Below are 23,517 nucleotides of genomic sequence, written 5' to 3' on the forward strand. Positions count from 1 at the left end.
AGTGGTCTCCTCTGTGCTCCCGCCCCTTCCCAGGGTGACATCTCTGCCCACAGGCACTCCCATGGAGCATCCAGCTTCGTGTGGTCCACTTTCAACCTTTCTACAGAACAAAGAATATCTGAGAAGTCCATTATGTCAAACGGGGACATACTTTCATCTCTTCCTACCTGACCTGTCCTATGAGCAAAGCAGCCTAAGCTGTCTCTAGGGGAGGATTCTCTGGGATGGCAACAGTGAGAGAGAAGGATGAGGGAAAGAAAGAATTTGGCTAAAGCTATATGCTAGGTAGTCTGCCTAAAACAGTGGGTTTGACTTTAGTGCTTATAGTAATTCGAGAGTGACTACCTCTGAAGACCTAGCTACCTATGCTAGAGTTGGGATACTGAGCCCCAGCTAAGGGTAACTAGGGTTGACCTAAAATTGTCTGTACTGCTTCTGAGAGAAAACAGGCAGTGGTGGCCAGGTTTCTGCCATAGCGAGGACTTCTGCCCCAACCGGAGTTCAGGGGCCAAACAGTCTCAGAGGACAAAGGAAAAGGTATATGGGGATGGAGCAACAAATGTTCCCATAGTCGGTTCAAGGTTGGGGAATAGAAATGCAAATAGATTCAAATATGTGATGAAGAATGGAGGAAGGTCATCCTCATATTTAAGATAAGCACATTTCCTGGGCATTGGATCTGGGATCATATACTCATAACCTGTCCCTCCTCTGGGCACCTATAAACACTCTTTACATACTCCCTACACAGCATTCATCACATAGTATTGTAATCACTGATTTGAATTCAGGCAAATATTTATTGAACATCTACTACATGCCGAATATTTGCAAAGTGCTGGAGAAATGAGGATGAATAAGACAAAGCTCCCTGCCCTCCACAAGCTAAGACAAAATGGGCATTCTTTTAGAGAGACAGGGTACAATGGAGGAAGAACAAAACGAGCAGGCGGCTCTGTGGTGGGGTGGAGAAGGAATGGAAAGACTTAATGAAAGAGGCAATGCTTGAACTGAGTAAGGATAAATGAAGAGTTCCACTGGATGTGCCAATGGGAGGACATTCCAGGCAAGAACAGCACTGTGAGTATAGGGTGAAGGAGCAAATGACATGGGGCAGCCTGGGAAGGTGAAAGTAGCCTGGTGTGGACAGAGTACGGAGTGTGAGGGAAGGGGGTTGGCAAGGAACTGTGTGTTCTGTGAGTCTGGGTGAGCAGGTGTTAAAGGAGAAGGTGAGGAGTGAAAAGAGAATTCTAGAGAAGTTTGTAGGGATCAGATCATAATGAACCTTGTCTGCATGGCATTAAGAAGTAGAGACTTGGCCAGGAATGGTGGCTTACCCCTCTAATGACAGCACTTTGGGAGGCTGAGGTGGGAGGATTGTTTGAGCTCAGGAGTTTGAAACTAACCTGGGGAACACAGTGAGACACCATCTCTATTAAATAAAAAATTAAAATTAAAATAAAGAAGTAGAAACTTTACCTTCTCAGACTAATGATGGGAGGGTTGTAAGCAGGGAAAGACATGTTTTGACTTAAGACTTAGATATGTCATACTTAATGTTCCAAAGAAACTTTCATAATTTGGGACAATGTCTCTGATATGACAGTAAAGAGAAATAGAACTTAAAGTATTCTATGATTAACTATACTATTTTTAAAAGGGTCTAGGAGAAAATATACCAAAATTTCAACATTGAATATGTCTAGATGATGATTTATGTTTATACTCCTGTCATTTTTCTGAATTTTTTTGAATAAGCCTGTTTCTTTTATTAGTTGGAAAAAGAACTATTAATTAAAAAAAAAGAAAAAAGGAAAAGAATACAAGCACAGTGGCTCACGTCTGTAATCCCAACACTTTGGGAGGCCGAAGCGGGCGGATTACCTGAGGTCAGGAGTTTGAGACCAGCCTGGCCAACAGCACGAAACCCTGTCTCTACTAAAAATACAAAAATTAGCTGAATGTGGTGACACATGCCTGTAGTCCCAGCTACTCGGGAGGCTGAGGCAAGAAAATCATTTGAACCTGGTAGGTGGAGGTTGCAGTGAGGCGAGATCATACCACTGCACTCCAGACTGGGTGACACAGCAAGTCTGCCTCCATAAAAAAAAATAATAATAATAGAAAAAAAGAAAAGAAAGATCCCTCTAGAAGTCACACAGAGAGATGTCAGACTAAAATCTGAGAGAAAATGATGGCCAACAGTCCAGGGAGGAGAAGTTTTTGAGCATGAACCCTAGACACTGCAAGCTCCATATAAGGAAAACTGTGTTTGATCTCAAAGCCTGGTGCACAGGAGGACTCCAAGAATTTATTAAATATGCTATGTAACCCTTGGGAAGAGATCAAAGCTCATGTGATGAAACAATGGGTAAGCTGGCTGGTCCAATACCACCTACCACACCAACCAATCACCCCTTAGTTGCTCCTCTTTGATAAAAATTTGCACATCACAACTGTTAGGATGGCTATTATAAAAAAATAAGAGATTGGGGTTTGATTCCCTGATGGGGGGGCAGCAAAAAAATAAAAATCAAAAGTAAGAGATAACAAATGTTGGCAAGGTGTGAGAAACGTGAACCCTAGTACACGTTGTTGGGATGTAGATTTGTGTAGACATTTTGGAAAACAGAATGGAGGTTACCAAATCAATTAAGAATACAATTATCAGCCGGGCGCAGTGGCTCACACCTGTAATCCTAGCACTTTGGGAGGCCGAGGTGGGTGGATCATTTGAGGTCAGGAGTTCAAGACCAGCCTGGCCATCATTGTGAAACCCTATCTTAGAAAAAAAAAGAAAAGGAAAAAAAAGAATATAATTATCATATGACCCAATAATCTCTGTTCTGGGTATAGACACAAAGGTAATGAAGTCAGTTCTTCTTAAAATATCTGCACCTGCATGTTCATTGCAATATTATTTACGATAGTATGATATGGAAACACCTATTTAATAAATGGTATTGGGAAAACTGGCTAGCCATATGCAGAAAACTGAAACCGGACCCCTTCCTTATACCTTATACAAAACTTAACTCAAGATGAATTAAAGACTTAAACATAAGACCTAAAACCATAAAAACCCTAGAGGAAAACCTTGGCAATACCATTCAGGTCACAGGCATGGGCAAAGACTTCATGACTAAAGCACCAAAAGCAATGCCAACAAAAGCCAAAACTGACAAATGGGATCTAATTAAACCAAAGAGCTTCTGCACAGCAAAATAAACTACCATCAGAGTGAACAGGCAACCTACAGAATGGGAGAAAATTTTTGCAATGCGTCCATCTGACAAAGGGCTAATATCCGGAATCTACAAAGAACTTAAACAAATTTACAAGAAAAAAACAAATAACCCCCAAAAAGTGGGCAAAGGATATAAACAGACACTTCTCAAAAGAAGATATTTATGCAGCCAACAAACATATGAAAAAAAGCTCATCGTCACTAGTCACTAGAGAAATGCAAACCAAAACCACAATGGGATACCATCTCACACCAGTTAGAATGGCAATCATTAAAAAGCAGGAAGCAACAGATGCTGGAGAGAATGTGGAGAAATAGGAATGCTTTTTACACTGTTGGTGGAAGTGTAAATTAGTTCAACCATTGTGGAAGACAGTGTGGCAATTCTTCAAGGATCTAGAACCAGATATCATTTGATCCAGCAATCCCATTGCTGTGTAAATACCAAAGGATTATAAATCATTCTGCTATAAAGACACATGCACACATATGTTAACTGCAGCAAAATTAGCAATAGCAAAGATTTGGAACCAACCCAAATGCCCATCAATGATAGACTGGATAAAGAAAATGTGGCACATATACACCATGGAATACTATGCAGCCATAAAAAAGGATGAGGTCACGTCCTTCGCAGGGACATGGATGAAGCTGGAATCATCATTCTCAGCAAACTAACACAGGAACAGAAAACCAAACACCACATGTTCTCACTCATAAATGGGAGTTGAACAATGAGAACACATTGGACACAAGGAAGGGAATATCACACACTGGGGCCTGTTGGGGGGTTGGGGGATAGGGGAAAGATAGCATTAGGAGAAACACCTAATGTAGATGATGGGTGCAGCAAACTACCATGACACGTGTATACCTAGATAACAAACCTACAGGTTCTGCACATGTATTTCAGAACTTAAACTATTAAAAAAAAAAAGGAGATCCTGCCATTTGCCACAACACAGATGAACCTGAAGGACATTATGCTGCGTGAAATAAGCCAGATACAGAAAGAAATATATTGTATGATCCCATTTATATGTGGAATATTTTTTAAAAAGGTCAAAATATACACAAAAATATATCCAAATAGAAAATAAAACAGGTGGAGAAGGCAGCTAGGAAACTGGGGCGTGTAGGACAAAGGACACAAAGTAGCAAATCTAGCATGAACCGGTCTAAGAGACATAATCTACATGAGGATTATCATTAATAAAACTGTATTTGGAATTTTTGTTAAATAAGTAGATTTAGCTACTTTTTAGGTACTAATTTAGACTTCCACCAAAATTTTATTTAACTAATTAAAATCTAAATTTTAGCTATTCTTGTCACACATATGCAAAAAAGTAACTATGTGAGATGACAGATATGTTCATTTGCTTCACTAGAGTAACCATTCTACCATCTAGGTGTATCCCTTAACATCATGCTGTAAGCCTCAAATATAGACAATAAAATTTATATACAAAATAACATATGGCCGTGGCTGGCACTGTGGGAGGCTGAAGCAGGAGGATTACTTGAGCTCAGGTTCAACACCAACCTAGGCAACAAAGCGAGACCTCGTCTCTGCTAAAAATAAAAAATATAAAAAAATCAGCTGGACATGGCAGGACATGCCCATAGTCCCAGCTACTCAAGAGGTTGAAGTGAAAGGACTGCTTGAGTCCGGGAGATCAAGGCTGCAGTGAGCCAAGATCAAGCCCCTGCACTTCAGTCTGGGCGACAGAATGAGATCCTGTCCCCAAAAAACTGAACAACAACAACTAAAACCTTATGTAATATTCTCTAGACAAAAAGCATTAGATCTAAGTCATTCCTAGGCAAACTGGTGGTGGGTATAGGGACAATTCAGAGCTGAAAAGCTGAAGTCTGGATTTTCAAGGCCAATGACATTTCAGGGTTTGTTACTAGGTTAAAAAAAAATTTGTGGAGGCTGTGTATAGTGGTTCACCACCTGTAAGCCCAGCACTTTGGGAGGCCAGTGCAGGAGGATTGCTTGAGGCCAGGAACTTGAGACCAGCCTGAGACCAGCCTGGGCAACAGAGTGAGACCCTGCCTCCATACAAAAAAGGTAGAAATCTAAACTTTTACCTTCTTACAAGACCCTCAGGAATCTCTTCCACAGAAGAATGCTAGAAGAACCCAGTCCCTGGAAACATACACCTCTGCAATGGATATGATGGGGCCATTATTTTCTCCCATCTGGATTCTGAACTTTTGCTAGCTCCACCTGGCTATTAACAAAGCAAGTTAATTCTTCTAAAGGAGGGCAAAGCACACACACAAACACAGCCTGGCTTTGGCCATGTTCTTCCATGATCCACAAGGCTGACCCAAGGAGGAGGTTTTGCTATCAAAACAGGAGAACCAGAGGGTGGGAAGTCTTGCTGAAGCAGGTAGGACACATTCTCAGGGTGCCAGGCCACCAAGTAGACTAAATGAGAGGTCATTCCTGACCAGTCTCTTCCCTAAAGGCAGAGGATTATTAGCCAGCATCCACTGGGGCCATCCTGAGCCCAGTGAACTATGCTGGTATGCCACCTGATGACGAGCTCAGAGAGGGGCTCTCTTTCTAGAGGCCTAGTCTTTCATGCAGGAAGATGGTAGAATTCTTGGGCTCCAGACTTCAGTTTAGAGATACACTGGATTCTCACATGGCCAGGAAGTTCTTGTTTCTCACACTTGGGGAATAAAACCAAATCGTATAGACTGCTAAGCTATTACCCTGAAATACTCACCCAACCAGTCTTTTTTTTTTTGAGACAGAGTCTTGCTCTGTCACCCAGGTTGGAGTTCAGTGGTGTGATCTCAGCTCACTGAAACCTCCGCCTCCTGGGTTCAAGTGATTCTCCTGCCTCAGCCTTCTGAGTAGCTGGTATTACAGGCGCGTGCCACCACACCCAGCTAATTTTTGTATTTTTAGTAGAGACGGGGTTTCACCACATTGGTCAGGCTGGTCTCGAACTTCTGACTTCATGATCCCCCCAGCTTTGGCCTCCCGAATTGTTGGGATTATAGGTGTGAGTCACCACGCCTGGCCACACCCAACCAATCTATCACTGGCAAATACTAAGTTTCCATGTGCCCAGCTTCATACCAGACTACAGGAGATAAGAATGACACAGTTTCCTTTCCCTGTCCTTCACATGGCAGTTGAGGTGGCTAAGAACTAACATTTGCAGATTCTTGATTATCAATTTACAAAGCCCATTCACACCTACTCAATTATCATCGGAACTCTCTTGGGATTAGATTGGGTAGACAGAATCATCATCACTAATTAGTGAGGTAAAAGAGAACCCCAAGTAGACTAAATAATTTTCTCAGGACTACACAGTAAGTAGCAGAGGCAGGACTAAATCCTAGGTCTTCCAACTTCTTACACACTCACTGCCAGCAGCAACAGTCCACAGGTCTTGAAAAGACTATTAAAAACCACACAGAGAAAGCAGGGGAGCCCTATTCTGGGCTTAAAGATAATACCTTAAGGCAAAACCCAGAAAAGTATGTTATTCTCTCTGGGGAGGTGGGGGTGCATCCTTTCTTGATAAACAGAAGCACTGATTAAAGACCAAGGCTGGTGGCAAGATCACAGAAGGGCCCATTAATGTCCAGAAGGACTCATGGGTGGGTGGTGAGTCTTTAGGAGTTTTATCTGCACTGTGGATAAACCCTGTTTTTGTTCCTTATCAGTAGGTCTTGTGCAGTGGAGATCATAACTGTGGTATAACATGCAGAAGCTTTGGTATAACAATGACCAAGTGACCAAAAAGCAACAGGGGCAGCTCTGGGAGATAAGAACATGGGGGATCTCATGGCCTCTGGGTGGAGCCAGGAGGGGGCAAGTGAATTCTAATGCAGAATTTGTTGCCATGCCTTGAGCAACCAATGAGGCAGAAAGACTTTAAGGACTCAATAAAGTGTAAGAATACCAGATGCTCCTATAAGATGGAATTGAACTCTGTAAAGTGGAAAGGACTTTCTAAGTTCTTCCTCATGTGGAATGAAAAAAACTCCCACCCACAGGTCTAGGTTCTGCCCTCTGGAGTAACAGAGAGTCTGCTTTTTGCAACCTCATTCCCATGGCAGTGCTTCAATTACTAGAAGACAGTTCTCATGTGTCTTCTCCTAACTTCTCCCCATACTTCACCTTGGTTTCCTCAAGTGACCTTCAAATTACATGGACCACATGGTCTGGTTACCTCTTCTGGGCCCCTCAAGTTTGTTCAAGAACACTGTAAAAGGTTGAATTTAGAATAGACTACATTGGCCAGGCATGGTGGCTCACGCCTGTAATTCTAGCACTTTGGGAGGCCTAGGCCAGCAGATCACCGAGGTCAGGAGTTTGAGACAAGCCTGGCCAACACGGTGAAACCTCGTGTCTACTAAAAATACAAAATTTAGCCAGGTGTGATGGTGTGCGCCTGTAATCCCAGCTACCCAGGAGGCTGAGGCACAAGAATCATTTGAATCTGGGAGGCAGAGGTTGCAGAGAGCCGAGATCATGCCACTGCACCCAAGCCTCGGTGACAGCGTAAGATTCTGTCTAAAAAAAAAAAGAATAGAATACATTATTCACACACAGCTCATGACGTGTGTGGTCTGAATACCTTTGAATACTATTGCTTTTCTTCATCTGCACGTTGTACTTTCATTAACCAAGCCTGTGATAAAACCAGCTATCTTAGCAGCTATCAGGAAGTTGTACTTAGTCAAATAAATACTCAAGAGCTTTTATGGGCTATGGATCTTTTCTTCTAAACTGAAGAACTGATAAGGAATAGGACTAAGAGTCTTGAAGGTGAAAATGCAACTTAGTGCTCCTGAGCATGGCGGAGATATTCTCAACCTAGTATTGTTACATTGCTGTCCCATGTGGGAAGGGAAGAAAGTGGTAAAAAGGATCAAGAATCAAATTTTGGTAGGAAGATTCTAAGAAACCAAACCACTGCTCCCTCTTTCCTTTCTGTGACGTGAGCCTGGTTTTACATGTTAAACCAAAGATATCTCTAATTCTGGGCTTAGTCCTCAAGAGTAGTTATTGCTGGAAGAAGTTAAATCCTTCATTATGGCAAACTCACCACAGAAAGGACATTCATTCAACAGACATTTATTGAGAGCCTGTAATAAAGTCAATCAATACCAATGCCATCCCTCATCCCTTCTTCTCTAGAAAATTTGCTTTGATGGGACTTCTCTATGTCTTTGCTTACAAGTTTAATACCTAACCATGTTTAATACCATTGATAACACAAATTAGAGGCCCAGAGACTGTCAGCAGTGCAAATGTTAGCAGTAGTAGCAGGCAAAAGGTAATCCATAATATAAAAATAGACTTTGGAAACAAGTATTCATGAAAAACCCACTAAGTGTAAAAGACTTTTTTAAATTAATAGAGCAAAAAATAATAATATCCTAAATGACTTACCATCTAGCTAGGGAGGTAAAATGCAAATGAAAACATTAAGATATTTTAACAAATTATGTCCCAGACAGCATGTGGCTTTAGTAATTACCATGGGATTACAATGGAAACTTGGGCTGGTCTGGTCAGAGGAGCCCTTGTAGAGAAGAGATCTGAGTAGGACCCTGAATGATCATTATATTCTAGATAAGCTAACATAAGAGGAAAAACGTTCCAGAGAAGTGGGCCATATAAACAAAAACTTGGAAGGAAGAAAGCCATGTGTGAGTTTGGGGAGAGCAAAGAAAACAATTTGTTTGGAGCAGAGTTCATCAACCAAGTAAATGACTAGATGCTGGAAAGGTAGGTTGGAGAACAGGCTACAAAAATATCAGAATATTAGGTATGTACCCAAGGGCACCCCCACATTGGGGACCACTGCTTATATAGCCAAGAGGGAGGCAATATGCAGTGCTTACGGAAGACCAGCTGGTGGTGAAGACAGACTGGGTGGGGAAAGAGCAAGCAGTGGCCACTGCAACAGTCCAGGAATGAAGTCAAGGCCCAGGCCCAGATGGTAAAAGAAAAAATGCCAAAAAAACAAAAAAAGAAAGAAAGAAAAAGGATGACTTCAAGAAAAAAATTAAATATAGCATTGGGAAAATGAAGAGGGTATAAGGGTTGGTGTGGAGAGGGAGGGAGAGCAAGTGAGTAGTCAGAGAGGGGTCTTTGAAAAGTCAATGTAGTACCCACAAGAGTGCTTAATTCCTGCTGGTAGGAAAGGGAGAGATGGAAGGAAAATGGACAACCTTCAAGAATTTGATACTAGTTACTTGAAACAGCAGGTTTTTTTTTTTTAATTAGAAAGGAAAATTTAGCAGGAAAAGAATAAAATCATATGTATTAAACCTCATTTATACATCATATGCTGAGATATCTGAAAAGGGAGTTACTATAGTCAAAATTATTAGGTAGCTTTCCCTAGACAGAACCCATCATTTTCCTCTAGTTCCTGGGCCAAGTAATTAATAAGACTGCCCAACAGAAGTCTGGCAGAAGCACAGACATTTAGCCTAATGAGAATTGCAGGGAAAGCCAAATGGGTGATATGGGTGAGAGCGAAAGGAAGGAAAATGCTTCCAATGGTCATCCTGTGGTGATACACTTAAATGTAAAAACACAAGAGTGGAGGAACAGCTCTATCCTAATGAGCTATCCAAAAGGGGGCTCTTTCATCAGCATCAGGCCAAAACCCCAAACCTGCTCAGACTTATCACCTGTCCCTCCAATGGGCTGATGGGTCCATAAGACCGTCACAGGCTAGACAGGTTGCCAGTGGCTTATGTTCAGTTTTCCCCCTATGGGCTAGGCACTGGTTCTCTTAATTTATTGTGGTGAGGTATCCACACACTTTTGCCCATTCCCCTTTATAATCAGCAGTCTACTTTTTTAAGATTTTCAAAGCTGGAAGTCTACTTGAGGTCCTCAGATAAAATCTTCTGGTGCTTTCAAAGATCCAGTCAGTGTGTTCTGTGTCTCAGCATCACAACATACTTGCTTCTGGGCTAACCAAATATACATCAATCCCTGACTGAAGGCCACTTGCCAGTGGGCCACTGGATCAGGCTTGCAATGAGGTAAGTTTGTCTTGGATACTTTTCAACTTTCATCAACATTGCAACCCCCAAATGGTCTATTAATTCCCTATGCCCATTCCCAGACAAAGTCAAAAAGAAACCATCATTAGTTGTAAACAATCACATAGGAGGAATGAGGACAGGTAGAAAGGAGAAAACGGCAGATAGATGCAAGGCCGGAGCGGCGTGGAGGTGAGACACACACAGAACTGCCTCCAGGACGCCCACTTACCAGCTTGTTTTTGACCAACTTTTCTATTGCACTGACAAGGTCTGCAGCAGTAGGTACTTCAGTGGAAGCCTGCCGGGCTGCTAGCAAAGAGGAGGACTGCAAGACATCAGGCAGCAGAGGAAAAGCAGATTAACAAGGAAATAAGGAACAGTGATCAGGAATTGAAACAAAGTTCAAAGCTCAGGAAGCAAAGGAAAACACAGAACTTAGCTGTTTAGAGGGAAGAGATTACAGAGGGAGATGGGTGTGGGTATAATACAGGCATGCCCAACCCCTCCTCAGGAATCTAGCCAGCAGCAAATGGATGGGACTAGGCTCTCCTTAGGCAAGCCTATGAAGGAGGAGAGAGGAGGAGTCACCGACTTCCGGGGAGGCCTACAGGCCAGGGCTGCACCTACTGACAGCAACAGCTTGCAGGGCAAGGGCTACTGCTCTGTGGACAAACAAGACTTTGGCCACTACACAGCTGCCCATTGCTGTCTCGGGGTATGAAGGATTCAATAAACCAAGCCTCGAGTGTGTCCAAAAAAGGGAAACAGTCCTTGCTTTACTATAGCCTTAGATACAGATCTTTATTATGTGTCAAGCAAAAATGCTAGGGGCAGGACCCTTAGAGACCAGCAAGCTAGATACTTCCTCCCTATATTCTCTTCCTCTCTCTTCATCTCTCCCTCCGCCCCTCCCCTACATGCCTCTTTACCCCTCCACAAAGCACAGCTGGCGCTGGTGAGGCCCCTGAACTGGAACACTAGGAAGTAATAAAAGGCAGCCAGGGACTATCCTGTTCATAGTAAAAAGAGACGACTCCAGGACCTCCCTGTGTCCCTCTTCCCCTGCACAAGCAAGAAAGACTTGTTCGTGTGGTTGTTTGGTCAATGGTTTGGGGCTTCCTGCTCACTGAGGGATGGTGGTTTTTTGTTTGTCTGGCTATTTCTTCCTTCTTCTACCTGAGAAGAAACCGGGGAAGAAATGGTTAACCCCACACAGCATGTGTGTGCTTTTACTTCCAGCTTATCAGAGCAGAAGGCTGTGGTGTTCCCAAGGCCAGGACATAGGCTCCTTCAAGTTTGTCCCTGAGGTTAGAGAAGAGTTTTAAAAATGCAGTGTTTGAAACTCTTTAAGTCTTTGCTTAATCTAAGTTACTTTAAGTCTTTGCTTCTGAGATGGGAGGAAAAATAATTATAATTAAGGAAGACGTAACAATATTCTTTTTCCCCTCTTGGGGGATGCAGGAAAAAGCTTAAGTCTGTGTGGAAAATTAAGTTATCCTCTTTTTGATCTAGTAATCCTACTCCTGGGAACTTATTCCAAGGACAAAAGTCAGAAGAACAAATGCTCTATGGACACATTGATCTGTGTGTAGCAGTATCAGCCATAGTAGCAAACAGTGGAAACACCCAGTTAGGATGTCTCCGACAGGCTGATCAAAAACATTATGCAACAGCAAATAAGCAAAGTTTTCTCCAGCTATTAAAATTACAGCTAGGAAGAAAAACTTTATACAATTTTAGGGAATGGTGGTAAATAAAACATTGGACACATCATATGCATATTATAATCATAAAAGTAAAACATACATGCATATGAAAAAGATTAGAAGAAAACATGGAGAAGACAATTGCACAATATTACAATGGTGAACTTTAAAAAACTCCTTTGACAGTATCTTAAAAATTGTTTTAATAAATCGAACTCCATTTGTTAGATGCTCTGAGGCTCATCTCACTCCCAAACATTAGAAAAACATACAGAAATCAAACAGGCAGGACTGAGGAGAGTTCATGTGTCTGAAAGGAGACTGTTGCCATCTGCCCCATTCCTGGATAAGGAAAAGGCTACACAAATAGGGGCAAGTCAGAATTCTCAGTTAAAAATTATCCAGAAACAAGGTAACATCCATTTCTGTAAACACGCTGTGTTTGAGGGAATTAGGGAGAGAGAGGGTGGCGACCTCATGCAGCAGGGCCCTTGGACAGAGGGCTGTGTGAGACATGGGTGCCCTACTCCCCAGGCCATGATTGCTGTTTATAAAACACAGTACAAGTAGGCAGGGTCTCATTTCCAACTCAAGGTGAAGCACTAGCACTTCTGCCTCAGGAATCCAGGACGGTAGAACACCAGGCTTCCTGCTATGTTTCTTCCCAACAGTCCAAAATCAAAGAGCTGGCCCTGAAGATGGAGGCCACCAACATCACCTAGGAGGGGCTACGACTAGGTGAGTCCCATGATGAGGGCAGCTGCCACATCTCAGAGTCCCTAGATTCTGTCCTTTCAGCCTAGCACAGAGGAAGACTTCAGTTAATGCTGGTGGGTTAACAATTCAAATGAAAATCATAGAGAATAAAAATAAGAACTGAGATGTCACCAGAAAAGACACATCAACAACAGACAGTGCTTTTTGAAATGCCTGCTCCGTGGTATTACAGAGATTTGTTTCCTGCTTATATTTGCTGGGCCACCTCCTGGAAGGAGGCTGTCCCACTGCAGGGCAGAGCACTAGAGAACACAGGAGAGCCTGGAGAGACAGCTAGACAAGCCGAGGCGTCCACCATCGCCACTGCAACAAAACGTCACTCCGGAAAGCAAATGGGAAGTGCTTTACAGTCAAAACCCGAAACCAACGCTTCCACGTCCAGAGTCGAAGACAATCAGCAACAATAAGGCAAGAAAAACACACTGATGTGAAAGCAGAGCTGCAAGGAGACTGAGTGACAAGTGAGGGAGAACACAAAGCTGCCCCAAGCCTTGGGTCAGCCCCTGGAAGCACATCTAACCTACACTTCTGCTCCAGAACAACTGGGATGATCACCAGGTGACTGGAGACACAGGGGCATCAATATTTCAAATACCAGTGAGCCTCTGCATACCAGTGAGCTGGGGGATCTTGCAAAGCAAAGTCAGGCAATTTCACATATTGGGTTTGCCCACCTTTGTCAAAACTTTTCCTCATATAGTCACTGCAAAATTTGAACAACGCTGGGCTTGATTGGTAGCTACCATTAGTTAGAGTACAGGGAAAACAACTAACAGGTAGGTTGTACAGTCAGGCACGACAGTTGTGGCCTGCAACTACCTGGAATTGCTCCTTGTAGGATCTGCTGCTTCCAAAGACAGAGCCATTACCCTTTATCAACAGGACAAGACACCAGGAGATTCCCACTTTGAGAATTCTACACACACTCCCTTCACTGCCTAGTATGAAGTTGGACATCCAGGGTTGGGGAAAGGACATCTACCAAATAGAGACACAATTGATATCACCATGGATTCATGTGGAAAAAGAGATAACATGGGAGAAAGAGTATTACTACCCCCATCACACACAAAAAACAAAATCACGCAGTGTACGTTGCTCTTTTAAGTGAGAAAATAAAGTTCTACCATTTCATCCTGTGTAGGGTCGTTGTCAAAAATCTTCATAGGTGGTGGGAGGGGTGTGTGTGACTCTTCATCCGGCTCATCTTCACCCCAACCTTTCTTGCTCTTCTAGAACAAAAGAGCAGCATTAGTTACTGTGTCACAAGCTAATGCTTATGGTTCTGGACTTGACATTAAAAAAAAATACATAGGAGGAGAATTCCTCTCTCAACTCACTCGTATCATTTCATCTACAGTTTCCTCTTTTGTAACATGGATACACCTGCTTATTTCAAAGGAGAGCGAGCACCAATGCAGAACATGCACATACCCCTCAAAAGAAGCAAAAACAACAACTATCTGTCTTATCAACTAGCAAGGAAAGAGAAAGCTGGAAGTAGTCAGAGACAGCCTAACTTTTACATTTTTGTAGGGCTATGAAATCATAGCCCAAATGCCGCCAGGTTCAGCTGCCATTTCCAGAGGGAGAAATGGCAGGTAGCATCAAATCACAGCAAGAGGGAGTCCACTTACACATCACAAAGAATTTCTCAGCCACATCAGTGATTAGAGCAGGATTGTGTGCCAAATACAATAGGCATCTCACTTCCCCAACCAAAACATATCCACTGTCTTTTGGTTACAGAATCTCGGCTTTGTCCAGGCTAACTCTGGCTATGGTCTCTCAAACCTTCCAGTGTGGGTGTTCCTGTTCATTAGTTTTCATGAAGGCCCATTTTATCACTGACTGACCCCCTGATTAAAGTTCTTTTTTGAGCTGAAACCCGCCTATTGTAATCTTCATCTGTTCATCATAGTTATCTGGAGTAACCTTGGCTGGTCTGTTTCTTTTGATGTGTGGCACTACTCAAGAGACTTGAAAACAGCTATAATCTCCCACCGCAGTCCTGTGTTCAAAGAGAAATGATCTTCATTCTCTTATTCTAAATCTAAACAGGTCTAGCTGGTTTTAATGTAGTCCTTAGAAGAGGTAGGGAACTAATGACCAAATGACTCCCCTCAGGCCCAGGTCCTACCTCCTAATCTGGCAAATACTTTCTATCTGCTGCATGTCCTAGGCAATAGTCTCTGGATTGGCCATAAATCAAACTGGCTAATGTCATAAGAATAAAAAAGAATCCAAATCACTTAGTCTCAAGATAACACACTAGTGGAGACTTGAGATGGCCTAGGTCATGGGAGAAAGAGTATTACTACCCCCATCACACACAAAAAACCAAAATCACGCAGTGCATGTTGCTCTTTTAAGTGAGAAAATAGAGAAGTTCTACCATTTCATCCTGTGTAGGGATGGAGACACAAAACCCTGAGGAAGGAGACATGTCAGAAGGCCCTCCTGATGGACGGCTCCAGCCCTGTCTAAGTACCTCATCAGCGCTGTCTCCCTGAGGGGTTGTCTCATCCCCAGGCTTGGGAGATCCCAGGTCAAAGCTCTTCCGACCATCGCGAACTTTCTTCTGCTTTTTGATGTTTCCGTCTGCTTTCCCGCTGTTGAGGCGACGCACAGGACTTGTCAGCCACTTCTTAAGGGTGTTGGTGGAGCGCTTGGGACCCGGGGAACTGTGGATGGAGTTCAGGGAGGGCTGGGCCTGCAGGTTGGCCACAGACTCGGATTTGCCTCCATTCTCACTTGAGGAATGAGAGTATGCATCTGAGGAAAAGGGACAGACACAGCCATGTCAGAGGCAGTGAAGGCAGGCCACCAACCTGGGAGTGAGACAGCTCCATCCTCAGGAAGCTAGGGCGCAAGGCAGAATGTCCAGGCCAGCTATAGACCCCAGGCCAGCAAACCCTCTCAAGAACAGCAAGAAAGCCAAACACTCACTCAGTTTTTAATGTATGAAGCACCATTCCAGGTACTATGGCTAGAGGAGTGGGCAGAAGACAGAGACTCCTGCCTTCATGGAGTTTACATTCTAGTGGCAAATACATATAATAGACTATAACAACAAAATAAGCAAAATGAAAAGTATGACAGGTGGTGAGAAGTGCTACCTCAAAACATCAAGTAGGGAAAGTGATTAGGGAATTCTGGGGTTGGAAGAGGGGGTGCAGGTTGAACAGTTGGTCAGGGATAGTCTCATGACATGACATGTGAGGCAAGGCATGGTGGTGGTGGTGATGCCATCTGGTGAAGGGCATTCTAGGCAGAAAAGCAAACACAAAGATCCCAGTGCCACTCATGGAGTAAGCCGGGGGAACAATGAGAAAGAAAGCCAGAAAAGCAGCTGGGAGCTGTGGTGGGCCAGTGTTATGCCTCAGGCTTTTACCTGGAGTGAAAACCCACGAGAAGACTCTGAGCCAGAGTGATTCAATCTGGCTTCTATTTTAAAAAATCATTCTGGTTTCTATATTGAGGGCAAGTGGAAACATGAATACTGGTTGGGAGGCTACTGCACTATTTCAGGTGAGGGATGTTGGTGGTTTAGAAGTAGGGTGGTCCCAATGGTTGTTAGAAGTGATCAGATTCTGGATATGTTTTGCTAGAAGAGCCAATATGATTTGCTGACAGACTGTGCAAAGGATATGAAAAAAGAGTCAAGGATAATTCAGGTGTTAGGATGGGGTTTCTAAGATGTGGAAGAATATAAGAGGAACAGCACTGGGGGAGGGAACAGAGGAGTTTAGTTTTAGACATGTTTAAGATGCCCATTTGGTGCCTGAGTGGAGAAATTGAAGAGCAGCTTGCCATCAAGTCTGGAGTTCAGGGGAGAAAGTGCTGGTGAGATGGAGATAATTGGGGAGCTGTCAGAGGAGAGACAGGATTGGAAGCCATGAGGCTGGGTGAGATCAGCAAGGGGTGTGGATATGGATAAAGACAAAGAGCAAGGACTAAGCCAGAAGCAGGAAGATGAGAGGACAAGAAAGTAGCCAGTGAGGTAGGAGTAAAACCAGGAGGGTGGGGTGTTCTGGAGGCTGCATGTGGAAAATGTCTTACAGAGGAGGGAGAAATCAGCTGTGTCCAATGCTGCCTGATAGGTCAGGGGAGTTGATCTAAGAATTAAATCTTAAACTTAGCAACACGGAGGTCTTTGGTGACTTTGAAAAAAGCAGCTGTAGTGGAATGGAGGGGGCCACAGCCTAATTAGAGAGGATGCAAGAGCATGGGTTTGAGAAACAAGACATGGAGTATAGAGAATTCTTTGTGCTGTTTTAAAGGCATAGTGATTGGAGATCAAGAGTTTGTTTCGTTTTTTAAATCTCAGCATGTGTTTGTAAGCTGTATGCCATATATTGACTATTTTCAATCCTATAATGTGCTTGCAATAGCCTAAACATTTTATGTGGACTGTCATTTCGTTCTCTGTATAACTCTATGAGGTAGGTTCTGTCATTATCCTCATTTTACAGAAGAAGAAACCGCAGACTTATAAAGTTAACTTGCCTAAGAACATGCAGCTGATAGGGACAAGGTGAAATCTGAACTCCAGAGCTGACTTGAGCACTAAACTACACTACTAGAGCTGGGTGTGGTGGCTCATGCCTGTAATTCTAGCTACCCAGGAGGCTGAGGCAGAAGAATCACTTGAACCTGGGAAACGGAGATTGCAGTGAGCCAAGATCACACCACTCCACTCCAGCCTGTGTAACAGAGGGAGACTCCATCTCAAAACAAACAAACAAACAATACTACTGAGCCCTTTCATGTCTATGGCAGCCTGGTTCTCCAGGCTCTCTCTGAACATGGGGTTAAGAATGCAGTTGGAGGAAGAGCAAGTCTAGGGAAAGCCACACTGCCGTGATAGAATAGAAAGGCTAGAAAAGGCAAGATGCAGGAAAAGCACATCAAGCAAACTTTATTTAATTTTCCCTAAATCCTTGATTTCTGAATACTCATTAAACTCAGAGGAGATCAGCATTAGAATCTACCTACTTTGGCTTTATAGAACAGTTTTGAGTTATTCAAAAGAAAGCCCTTTAAGTCCATTTCAGATGTCTTCCTAGCTCTCACTCCTTGGGTATGCTGTTGTTGTTTCTATTAGCATTGAGAAAGCTAGGATTCCCAGATGTTCAAAAGTTGCACAGCAGCACAGAAACATCAGCATGCAAATTAAGATCCTCAGTGGGAATTCCTAAGTAATAATTATGTCATGGAGCACCAATTAGGTCATCTATTCTAAAGATATATAAGACAGATTTTTATTTTCATAGACCTCTTATCTAGCTGTACACAGACATTCACACACAATAGTAGAGAGAAGCAGAGAGAGAAAGAGAGAAAGACAGATAAAATGAAAAAGCAAGATTGAGCACTCAGAATAAAGATAAATTCATCCCGTATGTGATTAATTGCCAGAAGGCTGGTGTGGACTTAGCTGACAAGTCAGCAGAGTTCAAAGGAGGGTCAGATCAGTGTAGGCAGGATTGATCTGAAAAGATTTAATGGAAGAGCTGTATGTGAATAGAAGGGTGAAAAAATTCCAAAAGGGAAAAACAGCAGGAACAAAAGCACAGAGGCAGGAAAAATGAAAAGTAAGTTAACAGCCAATAATAGAGCCTTTGGATGAAATAAAGATTACTAGAGAAAGAGAACCTGGATAGAAAGATTAGTGAGGACATTCAATAATAAACCAGAGGAATATAAACTTTATTATGAGACTACTGGGAAATGACATGATAAAAAGGGTTTTTTTTTTGTTTGTTTGTTGCTTTGTTTTTAATTAATCTTGGCAACTATATACAGCGTAGCTCTGGGCAGGAGGAATTAGAACCTGGAAAGCCACACGATGGCTATGCACAGGGAATACAAAGAAATAAATATGAGACAACTCAAAGCAAGAAGTGAACCATTAGCTTCTGGACAAATCAAAGGTGAGTTGGCTCTAGGTATGCTGCTGCTTCTCATCATCACCATGGTCTTGGGAGAATACCTGACCAGTTCCACCTCACCCACACACAGGCCCCCTGACAGTGCCAGTTTGCATACTATATTTCAATCAAACACAGGTCTAGGTATTTAAACAAATTATTACAGTGGCTTTTCATATCTACTCAAAGACTGAGTCACCTTTTCCTGTAATGACTTTGCCCTAGACGTAGACTAGAGGTCTAATCTGCCTGGGAGGCCCTCTGGCCCACATGTAGCAAACAGAGAAGAAATAAAATCCTGAAATAAGGTGAAAGGATGTGGCTGGGCATGGTAGCTCACGCATATAATCCTAGCACTTTGGGAGGCAGAGGTGGGCGGATCACTTGAGGCCAGGAGTTTAGGACCAGCCTGGCCAACATGGTAGGACTCCGTCTCTACAAAAAATACAAAAAAAAAAAAAAAAAAAAATTAGCCAGGTGTGCTGGCACATGACTAAAATCCCAGCTACTTGGGAGGCTGAGGCATGAGAATTGTTTGAGCCTGGGTGGCAGAGGTTGCAGTAAGCTGAGATCATGCCACTGCACTTTAGCTTGGGCAATAGAGCAAGAGAAAAAAAGAAAAGAAAAGAACAGAAAAGAGAAGAGGAAAGGAAAGGGAAGGGAAGGGGAGGGGAGGGGAGGGGAGAGAAGGGGAGGGGAGGGGAGGGGAAGGGGAGAGAAGGGGAGGGGAGGGGGAGGGGAGGGGAAGGGGAGGGGAGGGGAGGGGGAGGGGAGGGGAGGGGAGGGGAGGGGAGGGGAGGGGAGGGATGAAGAGAGGAAGAGAGGAAGAGAGGAAGGGAGGAAGGGAGGGCGGGAGGGAGGGAGGGAGGGAGGATGCTTTTGCCAATAGCCAGCTGTCTCCAGTGGCTACATCTGGCTGGTCTCATGGGCACAAATCTCAGGCTTTCTGAGCCTTGACCCTGCTGGAACTTTCTTAGATATTGCTAGAGTTTTGTGCATACTTTGGAAAACAACAGCAGAATATTTGTATTTGGAAGCATAAAAATTGAGCTTCTAAAATTCTCTGGCATGAAGAATAACTCACAGGGTTGCTATACTCAGGGAATATTAGGAGATTGGCTAACTTGGTTGGCATCCCTTTAAGGAAAAAGCTGTAATCTTATCTCAAAAAATTCCTTGCTGGCTGTGGTCTTGGGTGTGTTGACATTGTTTCTGAAGTGTTTGGTATGGGTCAAACTACTGTTCTCAGAAGGCTGGGTGATAAACATCTTCAGAACACTGGTAATAGAAGCAGGGCCTCTCTGCTATCTTTCTGCTGATAAGTTTGCAGAAGCTTTTCATTCACAAGACCCCTGTAATTCTATGTGGCTCTACTGAATCCAAGCCTTCACAACTTATCAGTACATGTCATGTCAGCAGAACTAGAGGCCCGGACACATTAACTGTGCCTTGTGTTACCAGACAAGACAGATGACCAGATTTCTGTTCCATGGCACATCACTGCCTGGTTTTGAGATGCACAAATGCACATTTTGAATGAACATTCCTCTTCCCCTGTTGTCATTTACTTCTGCTTTTTTGCTTTCTGTGAAAGTTAATGGCAAGAGTATAAAGTACAAATTAAAAACCAAGAGTACTCTCCATTTCGTTGTTTCAAGTTTGTTTCATGCAAACAACTGGAGGCATGCAACGATGGCCCAAGTAATGGGAATCTCAGAGCTGGAAGCAATGTAATTCATCACCTAGTCAGTGTCCTGTCTTGGGACAAGACCATTTCCAAGACACTACTTTAAACGCCTGGTTATAAAAGAATGTGGCATCATTTAGATTAGAAACATCTACTTAGTTAATCGCTTCTTCAGAGGGATTGGCATATTATATTCATCCCATCTTTTTTGGAAAATGGCTGCCATGAGCTGCTGGAGAACTTATTCTACTATCTTTCCAGATAAAACAGTTAAGTGACAGATTTGGAACAAATACAACAATCCTATTGTTCTCTCACCAAATCATCCCAAGTCCAGGCAGGTATTATTTATTAGGATTCCCACCTTAGGAAACAGAAAATGAGACTGTTTTAGGGACCTGAGGCTCATGGTGACTGGCAAAGGCAAGACTTAAACCCAGATCTGACTCCACCACACATGTATTTAATCTTATCTCTACATCCAAATTCATTCCATACATTCCTTTCACCTTCATCATTATTTTAAAAAGGAGCATCAAGTTGCTTTAAGGTTTATATGTGGGAAAGCGATGGTCACAAATCAGTAACAAAACTAGTACCAGAATCTAGGCATCCCTAGGCCTATTCCAGGGCTCTGAAACAATGCATCCTCTTTAGCAAAGAAGCTTTAGAAACTGCCCAAAGACTAATGACTGGCATTAAGTAAATGGGAAGACAAATGGATCCCTGGACACTGCAAGTAATAAAGAGCCCCTAATGTCCTGGTATGTACAACTGGCTTTCTAGAATTAAATAAATATTTTCTGAAGCTAATTTTATCATGAAATATTTTTAAAATACAGGAAAATATAGAAAAAAATGGACATCTATGTACCCATCACCTAGATATAAATGTAAGCATTTTTCCATATTTACTTCAGGTTCTTAAAAAGTAAAAGATTACAGATATAATTGAAGCCTTTTATGTTGTCCAGTTGCAATCCTACCCTCTACTTGCCCTCCTCAGAGTTAACTTCTCTTCTGAAGCTGGTGTGCATCTTTCTTATCCATGTTGTTAGACATTTACTTTTATGCAAATATAGTATTATTTTGTGTTTTATATTTTATATGAGTATCATAATGTAGGTATCACTTTGCAACTTTATTCAAAACTATTTGAGATTTATTCATGTTCATATATATAGATCTAGTTCATTCATGTTAATTTTTTTTTTTTTTGAGACAGAATCTTACTTTGTCATCCAGGCTAGGGTGCAGTGGCACGATCTCGGCTCACTGCAACCTCTGCCTCCTAATTTCAAGTGATTCTCCTGGCTCAACCTCCGGTATAGCTGGGATTACAGGCGTGTACTGCCACACCCAGCTAATTTTTGTATTTTTAGTAGAGATGGTGTTTCACCATGTTGGCTAGGCTGGTCTTGAACTCCTGACCTCAGGTGATATGCCCCCCTCAGCCTCCCAAAGTGCTGGGATTACAGGTGTGAGCCACTGAAGTGGGCCTCATGTTAATTGTTGAATAATATTCTTTCATAGGCTACTTCATAATTTTTGTAATACCTTTTCCTAATGATGAACATTCAGGCATAGGAGGATATAGATAGATAGATATAGATAAATATATAATTGTACAAATCTGTTTGCATAAGTGTGAGAATTCTTCTAGGCCAGTGGTTCCCAAACTGTCTGTGGTAAAAAATGAGTTTACTTGTTTCCAATCTATTTTGGACCAGTACTTTTTTTTTTTTTTAAGAAGAAAGAGATGAGGTCTCACTATGTTGCCCAGTCTGGTTTTGAAGGGCTCAAGGGATCCTCCTGCCTCAGCCTCCCAAAGTGCTAGGATTCCTGGCGTGAGCCATCATACCTGGCCAGACCAATACTTTTATGAAATACACCACACTCTTGGATGTTGTGGAACTGTCAAAACACTCTCATTTTCTGTGCTTATCTCACTGTAGATTGGACTTAGTTCACAGACCTTTGCTTCCTGCAGGTCACACACTGAACAGCACTGCTTTCACTCTAAAGCGTAAACCTCCAGGTGGAACTGCCTGGCTCCGCCACTGGGCAGCTGTATGACTCTGGGCAGGTTAACTTGGTTTCTGTATCTCTGTATCTTCGTTTCCTCATCAGTAGGGAATACCTCATAAGGTTGCTCCTAGGATTAAGGAGTTAATAACTGTAAAGTGTTTAGAACAATATCTAGACCCATAGAAGCACCATTTAAGCATTTATTAAATAAAAAGTAATAAAACCATAAAAACCTCCCCTAATTCCATGACTGACTTTTTTTCCTGTGTGTTCATTCATTCCATCTGTGTGTTCTTCTACAGGCTAGTCTTGAGACATTAAGTGTCAAAAGTTTTAGCTTCAAAGTTCTGTGTCTCATGAAAGCAAAGAAAAACCTAATACTACCAGTTACCACCCAGTGATAGATTCTCCCTATCTCCAGTAAGTAATGATATGGTAGCTCTTTAACCACTCCTAAGACCAATGCCTAAAATCTCTCCCTAGAATAAGGTAGCCTCATCCTTTGGCTATCAGGTAATTGTCCCCCTCCCTCTCCATTTGGAAGTTTAAGCAGCACAAGTTATTCCCTGAAGATGTCACCTGCCTCCTTATATCTACAGGGTATCCCTCAGAATGGGAGCCTCTGAAGGACTCTGTGAGGAGATAATTGAACAACTGTTGAGATGATGGTCTCAGATACCATCCTGGGGCTAGCATAAGCATGTCAATGTTATTAGCCTAAGCCTTGGGGCAACAACTCCATGATTTCAGGTATTTTAATCACAGTACAGTAATCTCCCCCTTATCCGTGAGGGATACAGTCTGAGATCCCCAGTGGATGCCTGAAACTACAGATAATGTCAAACTGTATATACATTCTGCTTTCTATACATATATACCTATGATAGAGTTGAATTTATAAATTAGGCACAGTAAGAGATTAACAACTAATAATGAAATTGGACAACTACAACAATACACCAGCATCACTACTCTTGCACTTTGGGAGCCATCATTAGCAAAACACAGGTAACTTGAACACAAGCACTGCAATACCACAACAATTAATCTGATAACTAAGGCAGCTACTAAGTGACTAACGGGCAGGTA

The 23,517-nt window shown here is 42.6% G+C and overlaps 1 protein-coding gene across 19 annotated transcripts in view; it reads right to left on the bottom strand.

Annotated features, from left to right (window-relative positions):
* Positions 1-23,517, bottom strand: part of KALRN (kalirin RhoGEF kinase) — a 699,137-nt gene that overhangs the window by 77,099 nt on the left and 598,521 nt on the right. For 9 of the 19 annotated variants that reach the window (XM_021673991.2, XM_064362131.1, XM_064362130.1 and 6 more), the window contains 3 exons: positions 15,272-15,555; positions 13,908-14,012; positions 10,527-10,622 (listed from right to left, as the gene is read on the bottom strand). In XM_021673991.2, the coding sequence (XP_021529666.2) occupies positions 10,527-10,622; positions 13,908-14,012; positions 15,272-15,555 (485 nt within the window). The remainder of the gene's footprint in view (positions 1-10,526; positions 10,623-13,907; positions 14,013-15,271; positions 15,556-23,517) is intronic. The other 10 variants (XM_021673992.2, XM_064362134.1, XM_021673997.2 and 7 more) reach the window with 3 other exon arrangements.

This window comes from Aotus nancymaae, unplaced genomic scaffold (genome assembly GCF_030222135.1).
Source record: "Aotus nancymaae isolate 86718 unplaced genomic scaffold, 86718_ANA_hifiasm-v0.15.2.pri h1tg000046l, whole genome shotgun sequence".
NCBI classification, from domain to species: Eukaryota; Metazoa; Chordata; class Mammalia; order Primates; family Aotidae; genus Aotus; species Aotus nancymaae.